General features: G+C 27.8%; 2 protein-coding genes across 2 annotated transcripts in view; one reads left to right on the top strand and one right to left on the bottom strand.

Moving 5' to 3' along the window:
* The window catches only part of LOC100211723 (rho GTPase-activating protein 45), a 50,070-nt gene extending 47,759 nt beyond the window's left edge, over positions 1-2,311 (top strand). Inside the window, exons 28-30 of the mRNA XM_065818361.1 lie at positions 162-237; positions 320-395; positions 476-2,311. Coding sequence (XP_065674433.1) covers positions 162-237; positions 320-395; positions 476-1,512 — 1,189 coding nt within the window. The 3' untranslated portion in view covers positions 1,513-2,311. The remainder of the gene's footprint in view (positions 1-161; positions 238-319; positions 396-475) is intronic.
* Positions 2,312-8,483: 6,172 nt separating this feature from the next.
* The window catches only part of LOC136090891 (uncharacterized), a 31,321-nt gene continuing 17,916 nt past the window's right edge, over positions 8,484-21,888 (bottom strand). Inside the window, exons 2-6 of the mRNA XM_065817868.1 lie at positions 12,727-13,075; positions 12,439-12,617; positions 12,345-12,355; positions 10,519-11,665; positions 8,484-8,644 (exon numbers count right to left, since the gene is read on the bottom strand). Of these exons, the coding sequence (XP_065673940.1) occupies positions 8,484-8,644; positions 10,519-11,665; positions 12,345-12,355; positions 12,439-12,617; positions 12,727-13,075 (1,847 nt within the window). The remainder of the gene's footprint in view (positions 8,645-10,518; positions 11,666-12,344; positions 12,356-12,438; positions 12,618-12,726; positions 13,076-21,888) is intronic.

Genomic DNA, 21,888 nt, shown 5'->3' on the forward strand with positions numbered 1-21,888 from the left:
ATCTACCTTTTTTATTCTTGGTCCAACCTTAAAAATGTAAAATAGTGTTACTATATAGAACACATTTAGAGGATAAGAGCAGAAAGTAGAAATACCCTAAAAAAGAGAATTAGTGTTTTCAATTAAATTATTTAGTTTTAATTCAATTGTAAATTACATAGTGTTTCTAGCGTTGGAGCTGAATTTACAAGAGAGATAATGTCTATGGTGGATACTGGTCTGCCAAAAACTGATGAGGTTATATCTAATAATGATAATAAATATTTGCAATAAATATTTATTTTTAAAATAAAGATTACAAACAAATTTTTATATTTAGTCTCAAGAGACTAGTGCTATTGATTTAAGACGCCATATGAGTTTAAATGAGTATCATGACCCCGACAGAGAATCTGGTATGCAGAATTAATTAAATTAACTAATGTTACGAAATCATTTTGTTACTTTTTTTTAGAATAATTTTTGTGTTTTATAGACATATTAGGTGACCTTCCTTCGGCACACCATAACTTCGTTTCTAAAAATAATTCACAGGCCTCTACGAGAAGTGGACAATCCACAGATACTGACTACGAATCTGCACACGAACAACTTTCATCTTTAGAATCACTTTTAGTTGGTGATAGTTGTGGAGTTCATTCAAGTCCAGACTGCACTTCTAAAGATGAAAATCTGGAGGACGATAATGCGTGGATGGAAAGGTTTGGTAAAGGCTCAATAGTAAGGCAGAGGAGCTTGTCTACTAATGAAATCCCATCTAATTTAGAGCACTTTAAATTTCCAATTAACGCCAATAATCGTAAGAATTCGATGTTTACTCGTCTTGAAACTACTACATACTCTTTTTCTCTTGGAGGTACACAAGATAACGCTGAAGAATCTTCTCATAGTCCTAACTCTCCTGCGTGGGTAAAACGGGACGTTAAAGATAAAGTTTCAGTAAGGAAACTGAAACCTGTTACTATCAAAGCAACAGTTTCTCAGAATTCTTCCCCGCAATCTTCTCCAATTTTATTAAAAACGACACCATTTGTTTTACAAGATATAAAAGGAAATAAAAAGGAACGCAAAGAACTTATAGAAACAAAAGCAGTTAGTGATTCTTCATTTTTAGGAATGGATGAGAAAGATGGTTTGTCTCCTTCCTTAAAGGTTAACATCTCAAAACTTCAAAGCTTAGGTGACCAAAACAGTGCTTCTTCTAATGCTTCTATGTTTTTAAAACAAGCTCCTCCAACATTTCCCAAACCAAAAAAAACATTAGACAAAAAAAGCTGGACTGCAGATTTAATAAAAAGTAAAAATCAACCCCCCGATGCTCTTCAGACTGGTTCGTTGAATGATAAATTACCTAAACGCCGTGATGAAGATGCTAGAGCTGAAGAGGATAATGAACTGAGTAGAAATGGGACAGGAAATAAATCTGTTAAAGAGATTCTAACAAAGTTTGAAACATCAACTAGTCGTAATGTTAAAACTGATAAAGATGGACTGACAGAACGCTATGTATAAGTAAAAGGTGTATTGGTCAAACCTGGTTTCAACCTGACCTGGTTATAGGGTGTTTTAATGTTACATGCAATGTGAACCTCTGCTTCAGTCTAGCAGATATTTTATATCTTGTTCATATAAAACAGTATGGATGATAAAGAATGAGGCACTAAATATTTGCAAATTTTCTGATATCAAGTACGATACTGCTTCCGACTGAGTTTGCGTATTTTACCGAAATAATAAAGTAGCATATTTAAAAACAGTTAACCATATTATCCAGGTGAATGGTTAATTCTTTTTAATTTGGTCAATATTTATGCACATTTTATATAAAGCCGTTTAATGATTTGCTTTTCATGAATTTGAATAATCTTCTCGGAATCTCTTGAGGAAATTTATATCTAAGCTTTTATTTGTATATAGAATTATAACAATTGTTTTAAAATAATGGAAATTTAGTAAGCTATAATTTATATAATGAATCGAGGATCCATTTCACTAGATGAGTTTAAAATTTCATAGGATCAATCTATGTTCCCTCTGCCAATCACTTGTGTCGTATGCATAAATTATTTTCTGACAAAAAATTTTATGTTTTTATTTATTTTTTCCTTATGTCTTTTAATAAAAAATTTTTAATTGCGTTGCAGGAGTTGTGACGCGGTAGACTGGGCTCCAATATTTCTATAATATATTTTCGTACATAAATTTCTATATAAATTTATATTTTTGTATCAAGTTTTATTATATTCTTTTTGTGGTTTATGCAAAACACTGTGAAAAGTTTTGTGAATTTATACAAAAAACTATTTTTTTAGATGTTTTTTTATTCATTCCAAAAATAACTAGTTGATATTTCGCCAAGATGAAGTATAACTTAGGTAATATGTTATTAAGTTATGTATCACTTAGATATCATTCTTAGGTGATACATCACTTTTTAATTGAAATAATTACTGAGGTGATCACTTTATTGTGTACGGCCTAAACATGGTTTTAATATTTGTTAACACTACAAACTTCGATGAACTTCGTTAAATCGAAGTTTGTAGTGTTAAAGCACATTATTTTTATTTATTATATTACATTAAATCGCATTATATATATAAATATATATATATATATATATGCATAATATATATGTATGTATATATTTGTGTATATATATTATATAATCGCATTATATATATATATTACTTTAAATTTTTAGCGTTAAACGTTATAGCGGTTTTTAGTGTTAAATCGCAGTTTTATTTTTGGCATATTTATGTTTATTTATTGTTTTAAAGACATAAATTATAAAGAGACTATAAGTATTAATTTAAACCATCCTAATGAAAAATTGATCTGTTTACAAATCCACCATTACAAATAATAACAAAAGTTGAGTATACGCGCTCATCTGTAGTTGATACGAAATGCATGATGGCGTCGTTTATAAAAAATGAAAACGTCTTTTTCCATAAAAAAAAATTAAATTAAAAGAATATTTGACATACAAAAATGTGTTCAGTAATTTTCTAATCTTGCATAATACAATAAAAAATTTAAGATTTTATATATAGATAGATAGCCGTTTAAATTTTAATTGAGATTTCGAAACTACATGAATATATTAAGAGAAGTATTGCTCAATATGTTTTATAATTTAAAAAAAGAAAGATTTGGGTTTTTTTTTTTTGTTTTTGTTTTTTGAAATAGATAAATGACGCTGTTAAACACCATCTGCAACTTGGTATTAATAAATAATAATATTTTTATTAGTTATAATAATAATTAGTAACTTTGATTTAATTAACTAGTTTGTGAACTCTTAATAACATAGTTTATCCGATCAGTTCCAGTATTTTTATTTGAATTATAAACTTTTTATATTTAGACAAACCACAAAATCTATAATTTATGCATTAAGGCGTTGTAAGAAGAAATCAATAACAAAAATTGAACAGTGGTTTTGTTCAATTTACATTATATCCTTTTTTTAGAACACATTTTTTTAAATAAAATAATATTTAAAAATATGTGTATACATATATATATATATATATTTATACATATATATATATATATATATATATATATATATATATATATATATATATATATGTATATATATATATGTATATATATATACATATATATATATATATATATATATATATATATATATATATATATATATATATATATATATATAGTATCGGACAAAACGAGTGCAACCAAATAATGTTAATTTAGTTTCTTTATATAAAAGTCCTGCATTTTTTCAATTTAGAGAAATCATTATGTAACTGTTTATAGACAAAGTTCTTCAAGTTTTATTCATCACAAAGTTCATTATTTGTACATGAAAATTAATAAATTAATCAAAAGTATTAAAAAAAGATGATTTCCTTCTGGACAAAACAAGTGCAACTCGACAAAATGTTGACCAAGCTGTATTTCGCTGTCAATATTTCGTGGCGAATCCTTTGTTGTCGATCACAGTCTTGCATCTTCGAGGCATAGATTCGATCATGCGATCAATGAAACATTGCGGAATCGCTGCCCAGGCCTTTTGGATTTGTTCCAAACAATTGATCCTAAAAACGAATACCTTTACGATTAATTCTGCGGTTGACGATCTCCCACAGGTTCTCAATAGGGTTGAGATCTGGAGATTTAGGCGGCCAATCCATCACCGATAGGTGGTTTTCTTAAAACCACTGCTTGACTACTTTTGCAGTGTGTTACGGATCGTTGTCTTGCTGAAAAACCCATTTTGTTGGCATATTTCATTCAGCATGAGGTAACAACATCTTTCAGGATATTTTTATACATGAAACGGTCCATTATTCCATTGTTTCGATGTATTGGACCTAGACCGTTAGCAGAAAAACACCCCCAGACCATTACATTGCCTTCACCATGCTTCACGGTCTTATGGCAGTAACGTAAATCGAGGCGTTTTCCGGCCGATTGACGTACACGGCAAATGCCATCGCTCCCAATGATGTTGAACTTCGATTCATCACTGAACAGGACAGTTCGCCATCTCTGCAAATTCCAGTCAATATGAGATGTAGCAAACAGGAGTCTTTTTTTCTGGTTTTTTAGTGAAATCAGCGGTTTCTTTGCAGGGCGTCGAGAAAACAATCCGGCTTCAACAGCACGTCGTCTGATTGTTCGGTCCGATACAGGCAGCTCTAATTGCTTTTGTATCTCGACTGATGATATCCAGGGATCTTTCTTGACGGATCTGAAGATCATAGAAACATCTCTAGAAGTGGTGGAACGCGGTCTTCCACCTTTGTTATCTGCTGCCAACTTCTCCGTAGAACGATATTTGGAACATAGTCTTGATACGGTCCATTTTTCACGCGATATCTACCACAATTACTTTTTTGTGACATTCCACTTACGTAATCGCCAATAATTTCCTTTCTTAGTTCCAATCCAAGACTGTTGGGAGCCACTTTTGCACTTGAAGTCATAAAAATAATAAAAATAAATTATCACGCTTCTCAAGGCTTACCGTGTTACATTTACTTTGTGATGATACAATAATGCTCTGTGGAATACAACGTCTTGTTTGGATGTGGATTGTATTGATGTAATGAAACCCTTGTTGTATTTCACTTCTTGTATTGATGTTCTTCGATAAAACACTTTGATAAAACTCACTTCGATAAACTGTCTTGATAGTACTGACTGATTGACTTCCATATACTGACTGAATTACATGTCGATTTACATGTCTCTTATATAGTAAAATGAACCTGTGTGAACCTGTTCTGGAAGATTCTAGATGCTTCTTTTCAATGCTTCTGAAAGCTTCTGGATGCGTCTGGATGCTTCTGAATGTTTCTGGATATTTCTGGATGCTTCCAGATGCTTCTTCTGGAAACTTCTGGAAGCTTCTGCATGCTTCTGGAAATTTCTGGATACTTCCTTTAATTATTAAAAAACTTCCGTGACGTTGACACGTACCAGACTTAAGAAAATGAAACAAATTAAAAAAGTTGCACTTGTTTTGACCGCTGCAAAATGGCACTTGTCAACGAAATTCTGCCTGTGTGCTGTCACCTGTCAGCTGATTGCTCATGCCATGGCATGCTATGACTCTAGACTCCTGAAATGTTTGCTGTGGTAGTATAGTTCGTTTCGTTTTTAAGACATGTAAAATTAGAAACACTTTTTAGCATTGTTCGATGTTGGTTGCAAATGTTTTGTCCAATACTGTATACACTTATATGTTGTCTGAAAGTTTTCTTCCATATTTTGTTGACAAAAAGTAAAAGTTAAAATGCAAGACCGGATTTTTTTTTTATTAATTGATAGACTGCCTGCCCCAACCAAACCCTCAGTCAATGTAGCAGCACTCCCTTGCGAGTCAGGCTAAAAGATAGTAGATGTAGCAGCACTCCGTTGCGAGTCAGGCTATTTGTCAGTCGATATAGCAGCACTCCCTAGCGAGTCAGGCTATAAGACAGTCGATGTAGCAGCACTCCGTGCATGATTTACAGTAAAAACATAAAAATAAAAACATTTTATTCAAAAAAACAAAATTAAAAACATTTTAATAAAAAAAAAAAAAAACATTGTATATTTTGTTAAAAAACATTCAGAATTTTTATAAAAACATTCTGGTCAATTAAATTTGCGTTTTTGCGGCTTTTTTAAAAAACGATTAATTTGTAATTAATTTCTGACAACGCGCAGATGTTGGACGAAAGTCAAAAGTAATTAAAAGTTACGTATGTGTTGGCGTAAGAATCACTTTTTTCCCTCCGCTCTTCCCAAAGACAACAAACTATAGATCTATACGTATATATATATATATATATATATATATATATATATATATATATATATATATATATATATATATATATATATATATATATATATATATATATATATATATATATACGTATATGTAAAGTTTGCATTTTTTGTCATAGTAAATAAATTACTTTTGCAAATAAAGTTTCTGAAAGAAGATCTTGCTGATTTTTTACAAGCGTATGCATATAAACCTGACTACCTGACTACATCATCCATCGAGAGAATTAAATTTTACAGTTTGTATTTGAAAATGGAAAAGTATAGAATATATCAAATTTGGTATATTCTTTTTATATAATTTGTTTTTTATTTAATTTTTTATTTATATCAAATTTGTGTCTTATTTTTATTCCAAAGATATTCTACATTTTGTTTAACATATCTTTGGAATAAACTTGCAATTTTATTCCTAACTGCATGTTCAGCGGAATTATTTTAAAAAAATATAAACCGTAGCTTCTCCGTGTCAAACTGTAGCAAAATTATCTTTTACTTTTTAACTTAATGACTGCGGTAACACATAAAACTCTGACTATCGAATCGTTATAAGTATTAAAAATCTATCTAGTTCCTGGTACTGCGGGTAACAGTAGCGTCAGCCGTGGCGCAGAGGTTAGAGTTCTAATTCAGAACCAAAAGGTTCGGGGTTTGATGCCGGCTCTAGTGTAATAATAGACATTAGTAAGGAGGCGTTAATTTTCTGATGTAATGCTCCTCAGCGGTGCTCTGTGATTAGACTATGAGGTCTTCTTGGGGCACCTTAAACACTAAAAAAGAAAAGATTTTTTTGAGATAAAAACCCTTAATACTTAAAAGTATAGAGTTTAGGTTGTGAGTGACTAAGACTTGATCAAATTATAGTTATCCACAACCTAAACTTATCAAGATTTTATCAGGTCTTAATCTAATAAGGAGTAAGTTGAATACTTAATATTATTAAAAGCAAACTGTTTTTAGATTCAAAAAATGCGGTTTTTAAATCGATTGAGTTTAAACGCAACGCACGCTATTTCAAACATACAGTAAAACACCAAAATAAAGTATTAGTAGACATTTCTAAAATAATGAAACCAATATAGAAGAAATAAAATGACAAATTAATGCAATAATAATTATATTAGTCAAAAAATACATTTTATACATTTATTAACAACAACTACAAAAATGTTTTTGGTGAAACTTTTGAGTAATAACTATATTGCTCCCATCTCATAGCGCTAATGCATATACACAAAAAGAATGTCTATAAGTTGTTCAAAACCACGTGGTTCTTTGACTAACGCTGCACAGTGACTCAGGACGATCAAAAAACGGCAAAAATTAAATAAAATTTGACATAAATTGTAAATAAATAATGTTATATATCAAAATAATATTTTTGGGTCAATGATTTCAAATTTGTTGATAAATTTTTTTTTAAGCGCAGCTTCAACCCGTATAATGCACGTATGCGCGCATTAAAGGTATATACGCGTACAAAAAAATTTTTTTTCAAGTTTTCAAAAATCTTCAAGACAAACACATTATCTTGATATATTACTCTACCTGATATTAAAAAAAAAGGTTTTGAAGGATGATATAGAGAAAAAAAGCTATATTTTGTTACATTTATTTTATTATTTACATTACATTAATTTAATAACTTCATTTGATAACAATTTCCTCAATAGCTCTTAAGTTTTCTAAAGATATGCTTGATACTTTTGGATCTGAATTTACTAGAAGGTGCATCTTCCGAATATACCCCAATTGGCAAAGGTAATTTATGTGATATAGAAGAACTATGCAGTAGCAGTTTATGTACAGTAGGAGGCATAAGATACCAGTCGTACAAACTCACTATACGTTTAGCTGTTTCAGTGCAATATAAATCTATGTCATTGATATTAATAGGATATCTACAAGATATGATTATGAGAATATTATGCAATCTTTCAATTATATTACAATCAATTTTTGTAATTTCAGAAAAAACTTCTCTATTTTTAAATGCTCTTCTGGCAGTATTGCCGTCATTGGTATTTCCAGACCCAGTTCTAGGCATGTCAACATATAGGCTTAACCGTTCCGTGAAGAGTACATGAATCTCTTTTTTTTTAAGTCTACAGATAATTTTTCCTCAATTGTTTTTGGCTTATATTTTTTAATTTCAATTTTGTAACTCAAACGGAGAATAAATCCAAGCATTTTATCCAGCAATGCAAAGCTGAACCTCCGAGCCCCAAGGCTGACTCATTCTCAGTTTTTGCTTTTAATAAACCAATATTGTTCATTTCTTTGGGTTTAACATCGCACACATTGCAGGATTGAGTGGATTTTGTCTCTGTAAGTGCGTTAACTACTTTATTATCAAACATTGTAAGATCAACTCTATAGCTGATATTAGAGTTTCTATTTATTTCGTCATTTTACACATTTTACAATGTTATCTATAAATTTAAACAAATATATATAATTACAAGCTGACTGGGGCAAGTAGAAGTCAAAATGACTTATCATCAAGCCCCTTTGTGAAATACAAAAAAAAATACAATTAAATTTTACATCTTCCAATGTTACATAAAAGAGTGAAATTAATAAGTTTAAAAAAAAAATTTGGTTAGAAACTTTAGAAGGTTAAAAAATAACTTAAAGTTAAAAAAAGAACTTAAAGTTAAAAAAAGAAGAAATTTAAGATAAAGTTAAAATATAAAATAACAAATAAAAAATTACAAATCTGTACATATTCGTATACATATTAAAGACAATAAACAAACAAAAAAAAAATTTAATTCGCTTCATATGCATATACATTAGGGTGGAGCGATTTTCATAGCAAAAAAAAAAAGACTTTAAAAACCAATATTACTCAGACACGAATCAATGTCTATTAATTATAAGATAAAAGTAAAAAAATATTTTTTGATTTTGATGATATCTTGAGGGTCCTCTTTGGAATTTAAATTCTTGACAGGTCCTAATATTTTTTAATTTTTTTTTTCTAAACCATATCAACCTTGGACTCAAAAAAAGCAGAAAAAAATGCTTGTTTCATAAATAATTTTATTAAAAAAATTTTTTAGTGAAAAAAATACTTGCAAAAATATACCTTAAAACCCCCGTTTTGTTAAGGACGGGGGTTTTTAATGAAAAAAACAACTCTACTTTTTAATTTTAATTTTTTAATAAAAACAAATATTATTTTCGAAATCAGCATATTATTTTGCTTCTTTTAAGTATCAAGTTGATATAGTTTAGAATAAAAAAATTTAAACAATATTAGGACCCATCAAAAATTTAGAATCCAAAGAGGAACCTAAAGAACTCATCTAAACTAAAAAAAAAAAAAGAGTAAGGTTCTTTTTTCACCAAAAGATATTAATTTGCTGCTCAGGCAAATCAAATTTCAAAAATTTTCAAAATCGCTCCACCCTAATATACATATTCAATACAATATTAAAATTAAATAAAGTACATAAAAAATTAAAAATACAAAATTATTTCGATTTTTTTTAAAAAAAATGAGAGAATGTACGTAATGTTTTAATTTAGTAAGTTTTTATAGTTCTTTTAAATGTAGCAATAGATTTTATTTTTTTCATATTTTCGTCAAGAACCGAATTTCACAAGCGTGGTCCCCGGCATATAGTCGAGAAGTCAGATTTTTTGAGTGATGTTAGTGGGATGTAGTAGTTACTCATTGAATGTCTTGTTTCATATTTATGATTAATTCGAGTGAAACTTTTAAAAAAATATTTTGGAATTATTTCATTTTGAAGTTTAAACATATATAACAAGATACGGTATATATTTTGTATACGTATAGAGCATTTATTTCCTTTAGTAACGTCTCGGCACTTTAGTATCTACTTGCGCCCAAAACTAATCTACTTGCTTGCTTTTGTTTTGTATAAATAATTTTTAGGAAAGATAAATGATTGTTTGCCCAGGCAATATTACAATAGTTAATATGACTATATATAAATGAAAAGTATACATTTTTTAAACATAAATTATTTAAAAGATGTTTTGTCTTGTACATAATCCCCAGGGTCTTTGAAACTTTGTTCTCGACTAGCTTTATTTGGCTTTTCCAATTTAAATTCTCATCGAAAATTATTCCTAGTATTTTCATTGAAAAAAATCTTTTTATTTTAATATTGTTAATTGTTAGTTCAGGTAATTTGAGTGGAAGGTTCTCGGATTTAGATGACTTACCAAACAAAATATATTTCGTTTTTTCAATATTTAATGAAAGTTTATTTGCTTCAAACCACTCATTAAGATATATTAATTCTGTGTTTACAATGTAAAAAATATTTTTTAAATTTGAGTCAGAAAAGAAAACATTCGTGCCATCAGCAAAAATAATATAATTAAGTATTTTTGAAGACAAATAAATATCATTAATATAAATTAAAAACAGCAGGGGTCCAAGTATTGATCCTTGGGGAACTCCGCAATTTATTGATTCAAATGGGGAACATGTTAAGTCATATGGTACTCCTTGTTTACGATTTTGTAAATAACATTGCAGCCACTTTAAATTGGAGTGAACTACTCCATAATTGTGTAGTTTATAAATTAAAATCTTGTGGTTGACAGTATCAAATGCTTTTGATAGATCTAGAAAAATTCCGAGTGTGTAACTGTCGTTATCAAAACCATTTAAAATTTGGTTGGCAAGATCAATTACTGCATGTTCCGTGGAATGGTTGTTGCGAAATCCAAAGTGTTTATCATAAAGAATGTTGCTTTCTTCAAGATAATTGTACAGTCTGTTGTGCATAATACGCTCTAGTATTTTGGAAAAACAAGAAAGTATGGAAATCGGTCTGTAGTTAGATTTTATTGAGTCATCACCGCCTTTGTATATCGGAATTATTTTTGCTAATTTTAGTTGGTCAGGAAAAATGCCGTTTTTTAGGGAAAGATTAAAAATTTTAAAAAGAGGTTTCTTTATAATATCTGAGACCGCTTTTACAACATCAGGGTTAACTTTATCCAGGCCCGCACTTTTATTTGTTTTCAGCATACTAATTGCTAATCGAAGTTCATCAATTAAAAGCTCCGACTCTTCCATGAAGGAATCAGATTTTTTCAAAAAAAATTTAAATGATTTTTTTCCCTCAGGAATTCCACCGGCAAGCATTTTTCCTATATTTATAAAAAAGCTATTAAATGTTTCAGCAATTTCTTTATTAACAAAAGCATCTCCTCTATTATCATCTCTTTGCAATCTTTTTGGAAGATTATCACTTTTCACAATTCCAACTCCTGTTAATTCTTTAATTACATTCAATGTTTTCCTTGCATTTCCAAATGTTTTATTAAGTAACGAAGAGTAGTAATTTTTTTTGGATTGCTTTTTTAATTTTTCAAAAGAATTTTTATATTTTTTGTATTTTATTTCATTTTTGTAGTTCTTTTTTTTTTTTAAATTTTTGGTAAAGTTTTTGTTTACTTTTTGACGACTTAAATGAGTCCTCTCGTCATCCACGAACTTAACAAATTTTTAGAATTAACAATTTTTTTTATTTTTGGAAAGGCCTTTTCGAATTGTCTTGTAAACATGCGAATAAAAAAATTGTAGCCATCATTAACGTCATTGCAATCAGTTAATAGTTCCCAATTTACTTCATGTAAGAGATCCCGAAACGTGGCGATTGATTCATTATTTATTTTCCTTACGTATACCGTTTTTGTTTTTATTTTATTCTCAAGGGTTGCAGAATTTATTATCAGAAAAACTGGAAAGTGATCAGTTAAATCTGTTTTAATAATACCACTTTGGATTTTAGTCCTTGTGTAATTATTAGTAATAATATTATCGATAATAGATGCAGTTGTTTTAGTCACACGTGTTGGCTTATTAATCATGGGAAAAACGCTATATTGCAAAAGTGTATTTATAAAATTCACGACTTGGTTATTAGCTTTATTATTCAATAAATTCAAATTAAAATCACCTAATAAGTAAACATTTTTTTTAATAAGCTTTGGTAGCAAATATTTTAAGTGGTTTTCAAATTGATTGTAATTACCGTTTGGCGGTCTATATATTGCAGTTATAAATTAAATTATAATTAAATCAAATTATAAATTAAAGGTCACCTTTCTTCCTGCAATATCAAAAACTTTGCGAAACATCTTTAAGGTATTTATTTGATTTTTTAGATCTAATTCTTTTTCTCATGATAAAATTCTCTTTTTTATATTGTAGATGAAGAGGTCTACAAAAGTTACAACTTGAAGGGTTTCCATTTTTCCAAATTTCGACATCTTCTACTTTGAGCAATAGAGGCACAAAAGCTGTACTAAAAAGATTTTCTTCACTTTTAAGTTCTATACTTGTGTTGCTTGTCTCGTATTTTTGTTTATAAATACTTTGGCTTGATGCTCCATCAACCCAAAGTATTTATAAACAGAAAACCAATCTTTCCATATAAAACTCCAAATATTTCGTTACCTTGACCACAATTAGGCATATCAATCATTTCAGTTATTCTACTTACAGTGTGATCTAACATGCTTTGAAGAGTACACTTTGCAGAAATTTCAGAAAAGTGCATATTCTCAGGATAGTATTTCAATTTTTCCTCGAAAATATCGTGCAATTTAGGATAAATATGCACATTGTGTACAAGAGCTGAGTTTTTGATCATTTGATATTGTTTATCGTTGAGATCTGTGTTCATTTTTAACGCAAGAGCTTCCTCTACACTCATATTAATGGGAAAGGTTTTATCCAAAGTTTCATCAACTTTTTCTATCTCTAAAACATTAGAAATATTGTTTTTTATAATGGAGGCTTTTTTTTTTCTCCAGCAGCATTTGCACTTTTTACAGAAGCTAAAAATAGAGCTTCATGATGTTCAGTGGCTAGTTCTTTTAATTTTTTTTCTTTTGCTTCGCTCTCCAAGAACACTCCATTGTTTATGGGGCCTTCCAGACCCAAAATGGATATTTTTATTGTTCATAAGATTTTTGATGCCAACGATTTTGTTTTTGTATAAATGTATCATAGTTTCGTAAACATTGTTTTAGTTTTTTCTTCACCTTTCAAATAAATATATCTGAAGCGACCTTCACTTTATTTAAGTTTTCTTTGCAATTTCTTCAGTATTTTTTATTTCATTAAGTAAATTCTTCCATAATCTTAATTTATCCACTCCTAATTCACGTATATTTGGGATAAGATGTAATCTTTTCATTGCTATCGTTTTTAAGAACCATCAATATAATAAAACTAATATATCAGAAACATTTTGAATTATATTATATATTTTTTTACTTTACACTGTTTAAAACTTTATTTTGTTATGGCTTTAACAATTATCACATTGTTACATCCTGTAAAAACACTATATTACTAAGTTAACTTTTTATTACAGAAAGTAATAAAGTTGTTCAGTTAAGCTTTTTCAAACATGTTGTACTTATCGAATAATAAATCGTTCTTTAAAATTGTCAATAAATATTTTAACAAACTTTCAAATAGTATATAATGATAAAAGCACGTTTTTTAAAACTATATTTAATATTTATGATTTAAAAACTATATTAGAGCAAGTAATACAAGTAAAAAATTAAAGTTTAAGTTTCCCGCCATTTTAACTTGTTTTGATTATAACAAAATACTTTCAAAAATTGTGGAAAACAAGGTTTTTAAGTGTTTAACATCATTTGTATTTCTTTTATAACTTCCAATACCGCAGGAGACCGCAGTAATTCTTTTATATTTTAAAAGTAGAAATGTTAATTAACAAGAAAAAATATATATATTTTTGGAACTCGGTGGAACATTTTTTTAGCTGATATATAAACCAAAAAAATACAATTACTTGCTGCCTTTTTTTTTCAAAAAGTCTTTAAACTTAAACAAAAAAATCAGACTATTTTTTTCTTTTTAGTAAATTTGAAATATATAGAGCCAAAAGATTATCTTCAAAATAAAAACTTTTATAAATAAATATACATTTTTATTTAAATTAAAACTACTCTTTTTTAGTTAAATAAAAATCTCACATTTTTCAGATTTTTTTGAAAATAATAACACATTTTTTCACTTCGTTTTACTATAAAGTAGAAAATAAACGTTTTATTAAAAAATTATTTATACTTTTGAAAAAAAAAACTATTGCAATTTAATATTATTTAAAAAAGGGCACTTAATTTAGAGAAAAGTTGTGAGGGGTTTATTACAATTTTTTTTGTAGTTTTGAGTCACTGTGCGCTGCATTGAAGTTGAAACTATAATGCTGTTTTGAGCAATTTTTATGGGTGTCGTGTTAAATATGGGTGGTGGGTGTCGTGTTAAATATGAGTGGTGGGTGTTATATACGTATATATGAAAAAAACAATTAATTAATTATAAGGTACCATAGGCTACAATGTTACGTGTCATTAGGTCAAAATGTTACGTGTTGTTACGTAACATTTTTTACGTAGCGTTACGCTACAAATAAAAAAACAATCCAAAACAAACATACAATGCTTTCAAAAACTTCGAAAAAAAGTTGGTATACAAGGTCAAAAAGATTATTATATTCGTACATTTGAAAATAGCAGAAAGTAAGAAATTATAATTGCACTTAATAACAATATTGGTTCAACAATGTAAGACAAATTTAAAACTGCTCATAATTTAAACAAAAACTTTCTGTTTACATTAAAGAAGATAATAAAAATAATTTTAATTTTGAAACACAAACAAGCAGTAAACTAAAAACTGCTGTGGATCAGCACCTATGAAATCATATTTTTTGTTGGATCAACACCTATGAAATCATATTTTTTGTTGGATCAGCACCTATGAAATCATATTTTTGTCAAATTAGAACATAAATAAAAGATTATGATTATGCAATGTTTTGAAATTTTCCTATCAAAGTTTATTAGCACCGCTGTCAATCATATATTAACAAGGTTTAAGGAACAGTGACCTTCGTGAACTCGAGAAAAAACGGAAGTAAACCGTAAGCATAAATTTATTGACCAGTATATTTGACATATATACCCTGCAAATAGTTATAAAAAATTGTAAGGGATAAATTAACAAGTTATTTAGAACAAACAATCTTATTTTGCTATCAACAACATGGCTTTTAAAAAAGTAATAGCTGTGTTACATTTTATTGAAGTCCTTATATTTTATACATAAAATAAAATATGTCGAATAAAGTTTTTAACATTTTTTTACATTTACATTGTAAAAGATTAACATCAAGATCAGGTGGTTAGTGGTGCTGAAAAAAAACTTGCAACTTAAAACAGAAAATAGAATATAAAACAACGTGTTATAACGAGCGATAAAAAACTTGACTTATTAATGTTTAGAGGTGTTAAAAGGTGTTTCACAAAGTTTTGTACTTGGACTATTGATTTTCTTATTATTTATCAATGATCTAACTTTAATAATTATAATAATAACAATATTAATAATAATAACAAAATATTATATAACAATATAACAAAATAATATAAAACAATTTAAAATTATTAACAAAACTAATAATAAATGCACACTTTGTGCAGATGATAAAATTATTGCTGTTTCTAATAAAAAAAGACTACAAGTTCTTGCAAGATGATATTGATGCAAGATGATAAACTGAATGTTCGAACAGGTAGATGATACATTTAGCATCGAAAAATATAAAATCATGAATTTTAGAAAATGAAATCAGAATTTTGAATAGTAAATAAAAGCTGAAAAATTTCAACAACTATATTATACTAAAAGATCTATAACTAGTTTTAATAAATTAATTTTAACAGTTTTAGAATTTTAGACAATTTTTGAAAACGTTTTGATAAATTAATTTCAACAATTATATTATAATAAAAGATCAACAACTAGTTTTGATAAATTAATTTTTCGATATTATTTTTTTGAAAAAAAAGAGCATAAAACTCTTCGAAGTGAAATATAAGTGAATCCTATCAGTGAATTCAAAACTTATCCTTGTATAACTTTTTTACAACCTATAGAATCTAGAATAGCATCAGTTTCAAAATCAAGTCAAAAGTCAACTTATTTTTAACGAGAAGTTAAAAACGATTGAGGTCGCCTTAAATCACTAACTGCAGCTTTGTAACAAAAATTTCGCATTCAACATGGTGATATAAAAGCGATAAAGTGTAGATGTGACAGTCGAATGGGAGTGTCTTAATATTTAAAATTAGATTAGAATATGTTGACATCAAAAAAGCAGCAATACAAGCTAAAAAGCTAAGCTTTTATAATTTTACAGCAAATAAAGCAAACAACAAAAACAACAACAACAGGAACAACAACAGCAACAACAACAACAATAACATCAGCAAACCAATTTAATTTAAAAAACTGTCGCAAGTTCTTGAGTCAAACTTCAGCAATTTAAAATAGTGAATGATAACAGTGTGAAAATTCACATTGCAATGTTCGACTTTGCATTGCACCAAAAACTGCTGCACAAATCACCACTTAATGCAGCCTCCTAAACCTCTAAACGAATCAACATCACAATAATATTAAAAAATGTTTTTTTATTATCTGGTTGTTTTTTTAATTGCTATTAATTTTTGCTCGTTTTTTAAGTTTGTTTTTTTTTGTTATGAAACGCTCTTTTTACTACCCATCGATTTGCATATTTGATTTTTCCATATGTAAGTTAAAAATATAATTCTAAACTTTTATGTAAGTGAAAGATATAATATTTAACTTTTTTTTCAGTTAAATAAAGTTTCCTAAAAAACCAAAAGTTTCATTTATTTGATCTTTATATATTTAAATACTGCTCGTAATTATCTGCAACTTAAAGAAAATAAAACTAAAAACTATTTTTCCATAAAAATTTATGTAATGGAAACTCTTAACTATTTCATTTGATAACATTTTACTTTACAAATCTTATTAATGTTTTCTTTTGAGTTAGATATTTAATTACAATTTAAGTAATTTTTGATCTTAATACGATTTATTTTATATAAGGCTTCGTTTTAATTTTTGTTTTAAATACTTTTATCTAAATTTAATATTGTAAAAACATAAATGTTGTGCAGCAATACTTGAAAATAAGACCTAATGATCTTCTGCGAGAAACCTTTTTTAAATTTTCTCTAACAATATTGTCTAATGAAAATATGTCATACCTAACTTTTACGCATTACAAATTTTTTTGCTTTCAATCTTACAAAAATATTATATTACTAAAATGTTTATATATTACTATAACATATATAATTTATGTATACAATTAAAATAGTGTATGTATATAACAGGGGTGGATCCAGCATTTTTTTTGTCTTTGAGATAACTTCCAGCCATGGAGCAAACTCCAAACATTTATATGTTTTGACTTATGTCAAATAACAATGCTTTGTAAAAATTTACGATAACTACAGCCTAGGAACAAAAAAGCCTTAAATTTGTCCTCCCACCCCTGCCCCAAACAAATGGCTTGATAATGAAATTAATTTAATTGACTGTATATCAGTCAAAATAACCATATCAAATGCAATTTCTCTATCTTTTTATAATTATTATCAAATAACAAATTCATTATTATCTTCTAGTTCTATTCTCTTCTCCAATTATTATTTTTCAAGAGTGTTCTTCAAGAGTTCAGTATTGACGTGTTAGCAAACTTCAAAAAACTCACTCTTCAAATGAGTTAATATTTGCTTCAAAAGTTTCATTAAATAAAAAAAGAAAAACAGAAAAGGCTAAAGCAATTAACAAAATTTAAACAAGAATGTAGAACCTTTGATGTTTTCTGGAGACGAAACGTTGTCGTTGATGCTAGATTCAAATATGATCAAAGCTGTCATCTCCATCTCCATCTTTTCATCTCCATAGAAGTATAGCAATTGCAAAACTTACAGAAACTTGCAAAAATTACAGAAATTGCAAAATAATTCTACCTGTATCCTGCATATAACAATATAAAATTGTCAAAGCTTTTGTGCTACCCTAACAACATGACTTTTACTGACTATACTGCAAGCATACCACTGTAAAGTTGTATGCTTGCAGTATAGTTAAATGTGAACATACAGCTCAAAGACTTTGTCAAGTTAAAAATGATGTTTAATGTATGATAGAAAGTATGATCTGGTATCTTTTCATTTTAAAGCTGGTTTTGATAACTTTACGGGCCAAAGCATATACAAACAAAAAAAACCTGTTTTTTTGCAACTTGAAAAAAGAAGAACTATTGTTTCTAACTTGCCTTGTTCCACTTTAGATTACCACATATGGTAGAGAAACTTTAACTGTTATTTAGGGAAATGACTTTTAGTTAAAAAAACTTTTTCTATTGTTGATTCTACTTCTTAATATTCCCGATCTTTAATATTTAAATTATAAAAAAAAAAAAAAATTTACAACTCGTTAAAGAAACTACTTTGAAAGATGAGACCTTTAATCTTGTAGAAACTTGTGTTCTGTTATTCAATGGAAAGTCTATTTAAATCAAACATTTAAGTTATAATGATAGTAATGGTAATAGTTACATTATGATGGACAATAAAGTCCATACTACTTCATACTGCTATACTCCATACTGCTTCATCGAATGTAACAAGCTCTAAAGTACAAGTAGTCAATATTGCTTTATATGAGGATGTTCACCTTAAGAAAAGAACAACATCAAAGACAACAACAAAGTTACAAGACTTCCCTATTCACCGGATGGGCTTTAATAATGGCAAGCAAGAAGGCAAGAAAGGGAGAGAAAGCTCTTGTGAAATAACAAAAAATGAATTTACGAAAAGGATTCCAACAACAAATGGGACTTATTTTTGATTACCCAAAATGTGGAGGATCTGGAAATTCAAATTCCCTTCAAATAAAGATAAAGTTGATGAAATTACAGGAATAAACAAAGAACTAATTGAACTAATTTGTACATAATCCTAGTTTGTAAATTAGGATTATGTACAAGTATTGTAATTGTAATTTATAAAATGGATTTCAAATAGATTAGTAAGCTTTGCCTAATTTGTCTGGAGACTGAAAAGCTTTATTAATGCCTGTACCATTGGTATGACATGTGTCAGAGTCTTCACAAGATATTAATTCATGGAGTAGGAGTAATTAAAAGTCTATTGTTGCCAATAGGTCTATTTAGTAAGAGAAGCTCAAGAAGCTAGAAATAAAGAATTCAGAAAATATAGGCAGCATCATTTCCGTAAAAATTCAAAAATAAAGATGTAATGAAAAGACTTTTATGTACATCTGATCCAGTTATTTCATCTTATAAAAAAACTGTTTCATCAACAAAAAAACCCTTTTAAATGTGAAAATTTTACGTTCTTGAATATAGATAAATCTAATTTATAATTTTTATTCGTATTTTTTTAAAATAAAAAAAATTTGTATAGATTTTTAAGGTTTTAGCAATAAATATAAACTTGATATTCATTATATACGGTTTGTATATCTAATTTATGACAGTTCCAATAAAAAAAATTAAAATGATAATTTTGGCATGAAAAATACGATTTCGCCTGTGTATAGGAGCAGCCACAAGATGTTGTCCATAAATTACGTCACGCAAATTACGACTGTTTTTTACACCCCCTCCCCTTCTTTGAGTGTGACGTAATTTATAAACAACCGCTAAACAGTCATAAAGATTAATTCAACGTCGCGCCCGTTATTGGCGAACATTTTTGCGTATCGATGTACAATTCAAGAGCTGAGTTAGCGGTGACTGGATTTGAACTCGTATCGCACAACATTATTAACAATTTGTTTGACGCTCTATCCATCTGAGCTTTTCAGCCAATTATATACTTTTTTATACCTGCCAAATAAATATTTTCAGTACTCTTTGTGTCAAATTTAACTGGTTTTTCAATCATACATAACATTGTTATATACTAGCAAAGAATAATCTACAAAAACATAATAAATTATATATCGTTTTCAAAAATGTGTAGCATTTTATAAATAATTTTAATACATAATCCACAGAAGATAATAAATAATCCACAAAACAATTTTTATTACTAAAACTTATTTTTTAGACTATGTGGAAAAAAAAATTATTTGTTTTTAAATTTTTATTTCTAACTTTTTATGAGTATTTTTTGTTTTACTGCAAACAGCAAGTTATTCATATCTTTTATAAACCAAGTTTTCGTTATTTTTTTCTTTATAAATAAAACTTAACCTGACATGGACTAACCCTAATCTTTTTTCCATTTAAGTCAAATTTAATCTGTTTTTACATCCATATTTTAATCTGTTCTTACATTCATAATACCTTAAAAAATTAAAGCAGCTGTCCACTTTAGTAATAATTACTATTTATAGTTTTTCTAGTTTATATAAGGTAATCTCTCTGCGTTGTAAGTTTCAACTCGTTATGCCATTAAGAAGCTGAGAAAATTATGTTTACTTTTTTATTTTTTTGCTTTTAATGCTAAATTAGCTTTAAAAAAATATTTCTTATAGCATTTTAATTTTATAAAACAGTATAAGCAATCGGTATGGTACAGTAGCTGCTGTGGCACAGTAGAATCTTATGGTTCTCAGTTTAACCTATGCTTTGGGACCATTTTTGATATTGGTAAGGAAAGATGCGTAAACTTAAATGTTCTTTCGTGGTGCTCTACGATATGAACGTAGGGAACACATTGTAGCGAGATGGGAGCAAAAGTGGCTTTTGCCCAGGGTTTTTTTTATAAAAACCTTTTTATAAAAAAATATTTTTTATATTTTGTTTTTTTATAAAAAGCATTTTTACTTTAAAAAGATTACATTTTCTATTAAAAAAAAGCGCTTTTTGGCTATTTTGCCCCCGGGCGCTAATGACCCTTGCAACAGCACTGCTGGAGCACCTGAATAACCATAAAAAAAAATTATAAATAGCTATAAAATTAGCAATCAAAAAATATCATAACTCTATACCCCTTAAGATAGAAAGCGAACTGTTAAGCATATGGGTTTATACTTAAAAGTAGTTTTGTCTATGTTCGAGAATAAAATTTTTGTATATTTTTGTAAGCCCTCCATGTTTCGAAGCAACAATAGGTATCCATGATAATTATTCAAATGGTTGAATAGTCAATGGTCAAGATTTTGGTATTTTATTTTTCATTTTATTTAAATAGTCTCTGACAACATAAAAGCATTCCTGTTATGTCCATTTTCAGCAAACGTGTCTATTAGAAAATCAGTTTCTTGATTAAGGTGTTTTAGAGAGCACATTCTTTTTAAACGATGTAAAAACCGATATATAAAAAACGATATATAAAAAACGATATATAAAAAACGATATATAGAAGATGTCTATGATATAATTATGGTTATTGTTCGAGTTAGGGTTATGTTGAACATTTAATTTTATCTATTTGAAATTTATATGCTCATTTTCATTGTGTTTGTATTATAAATAATTGTGTTTGTATTATAAATATATATATATATATATATATATATATATATATATATAAATATATATATATATATATATATATATATATATATATATATATATATATATATATATATATATATATATATATATATATATATATATATATATATATATATATATATATATACAAGAAACTGCAAACTAATTAATTACACTT

The sequence above is a fragment of the Hydra vulgaris genome, chromosome 14 (genome assembly GCF_038396675.1).
Source record: "Hydra vulgaris chromosome 14, alternate assembly HydraT2T_AEP".
In the NCBI taxonomy this organism is placed as follows: domain Eukaryota; kingdom Metazoa; phylum Cnidaria; class Hydrozoa; order Anthoathecata; family Hydridae; genus Hydra; species Hydra vulgaris.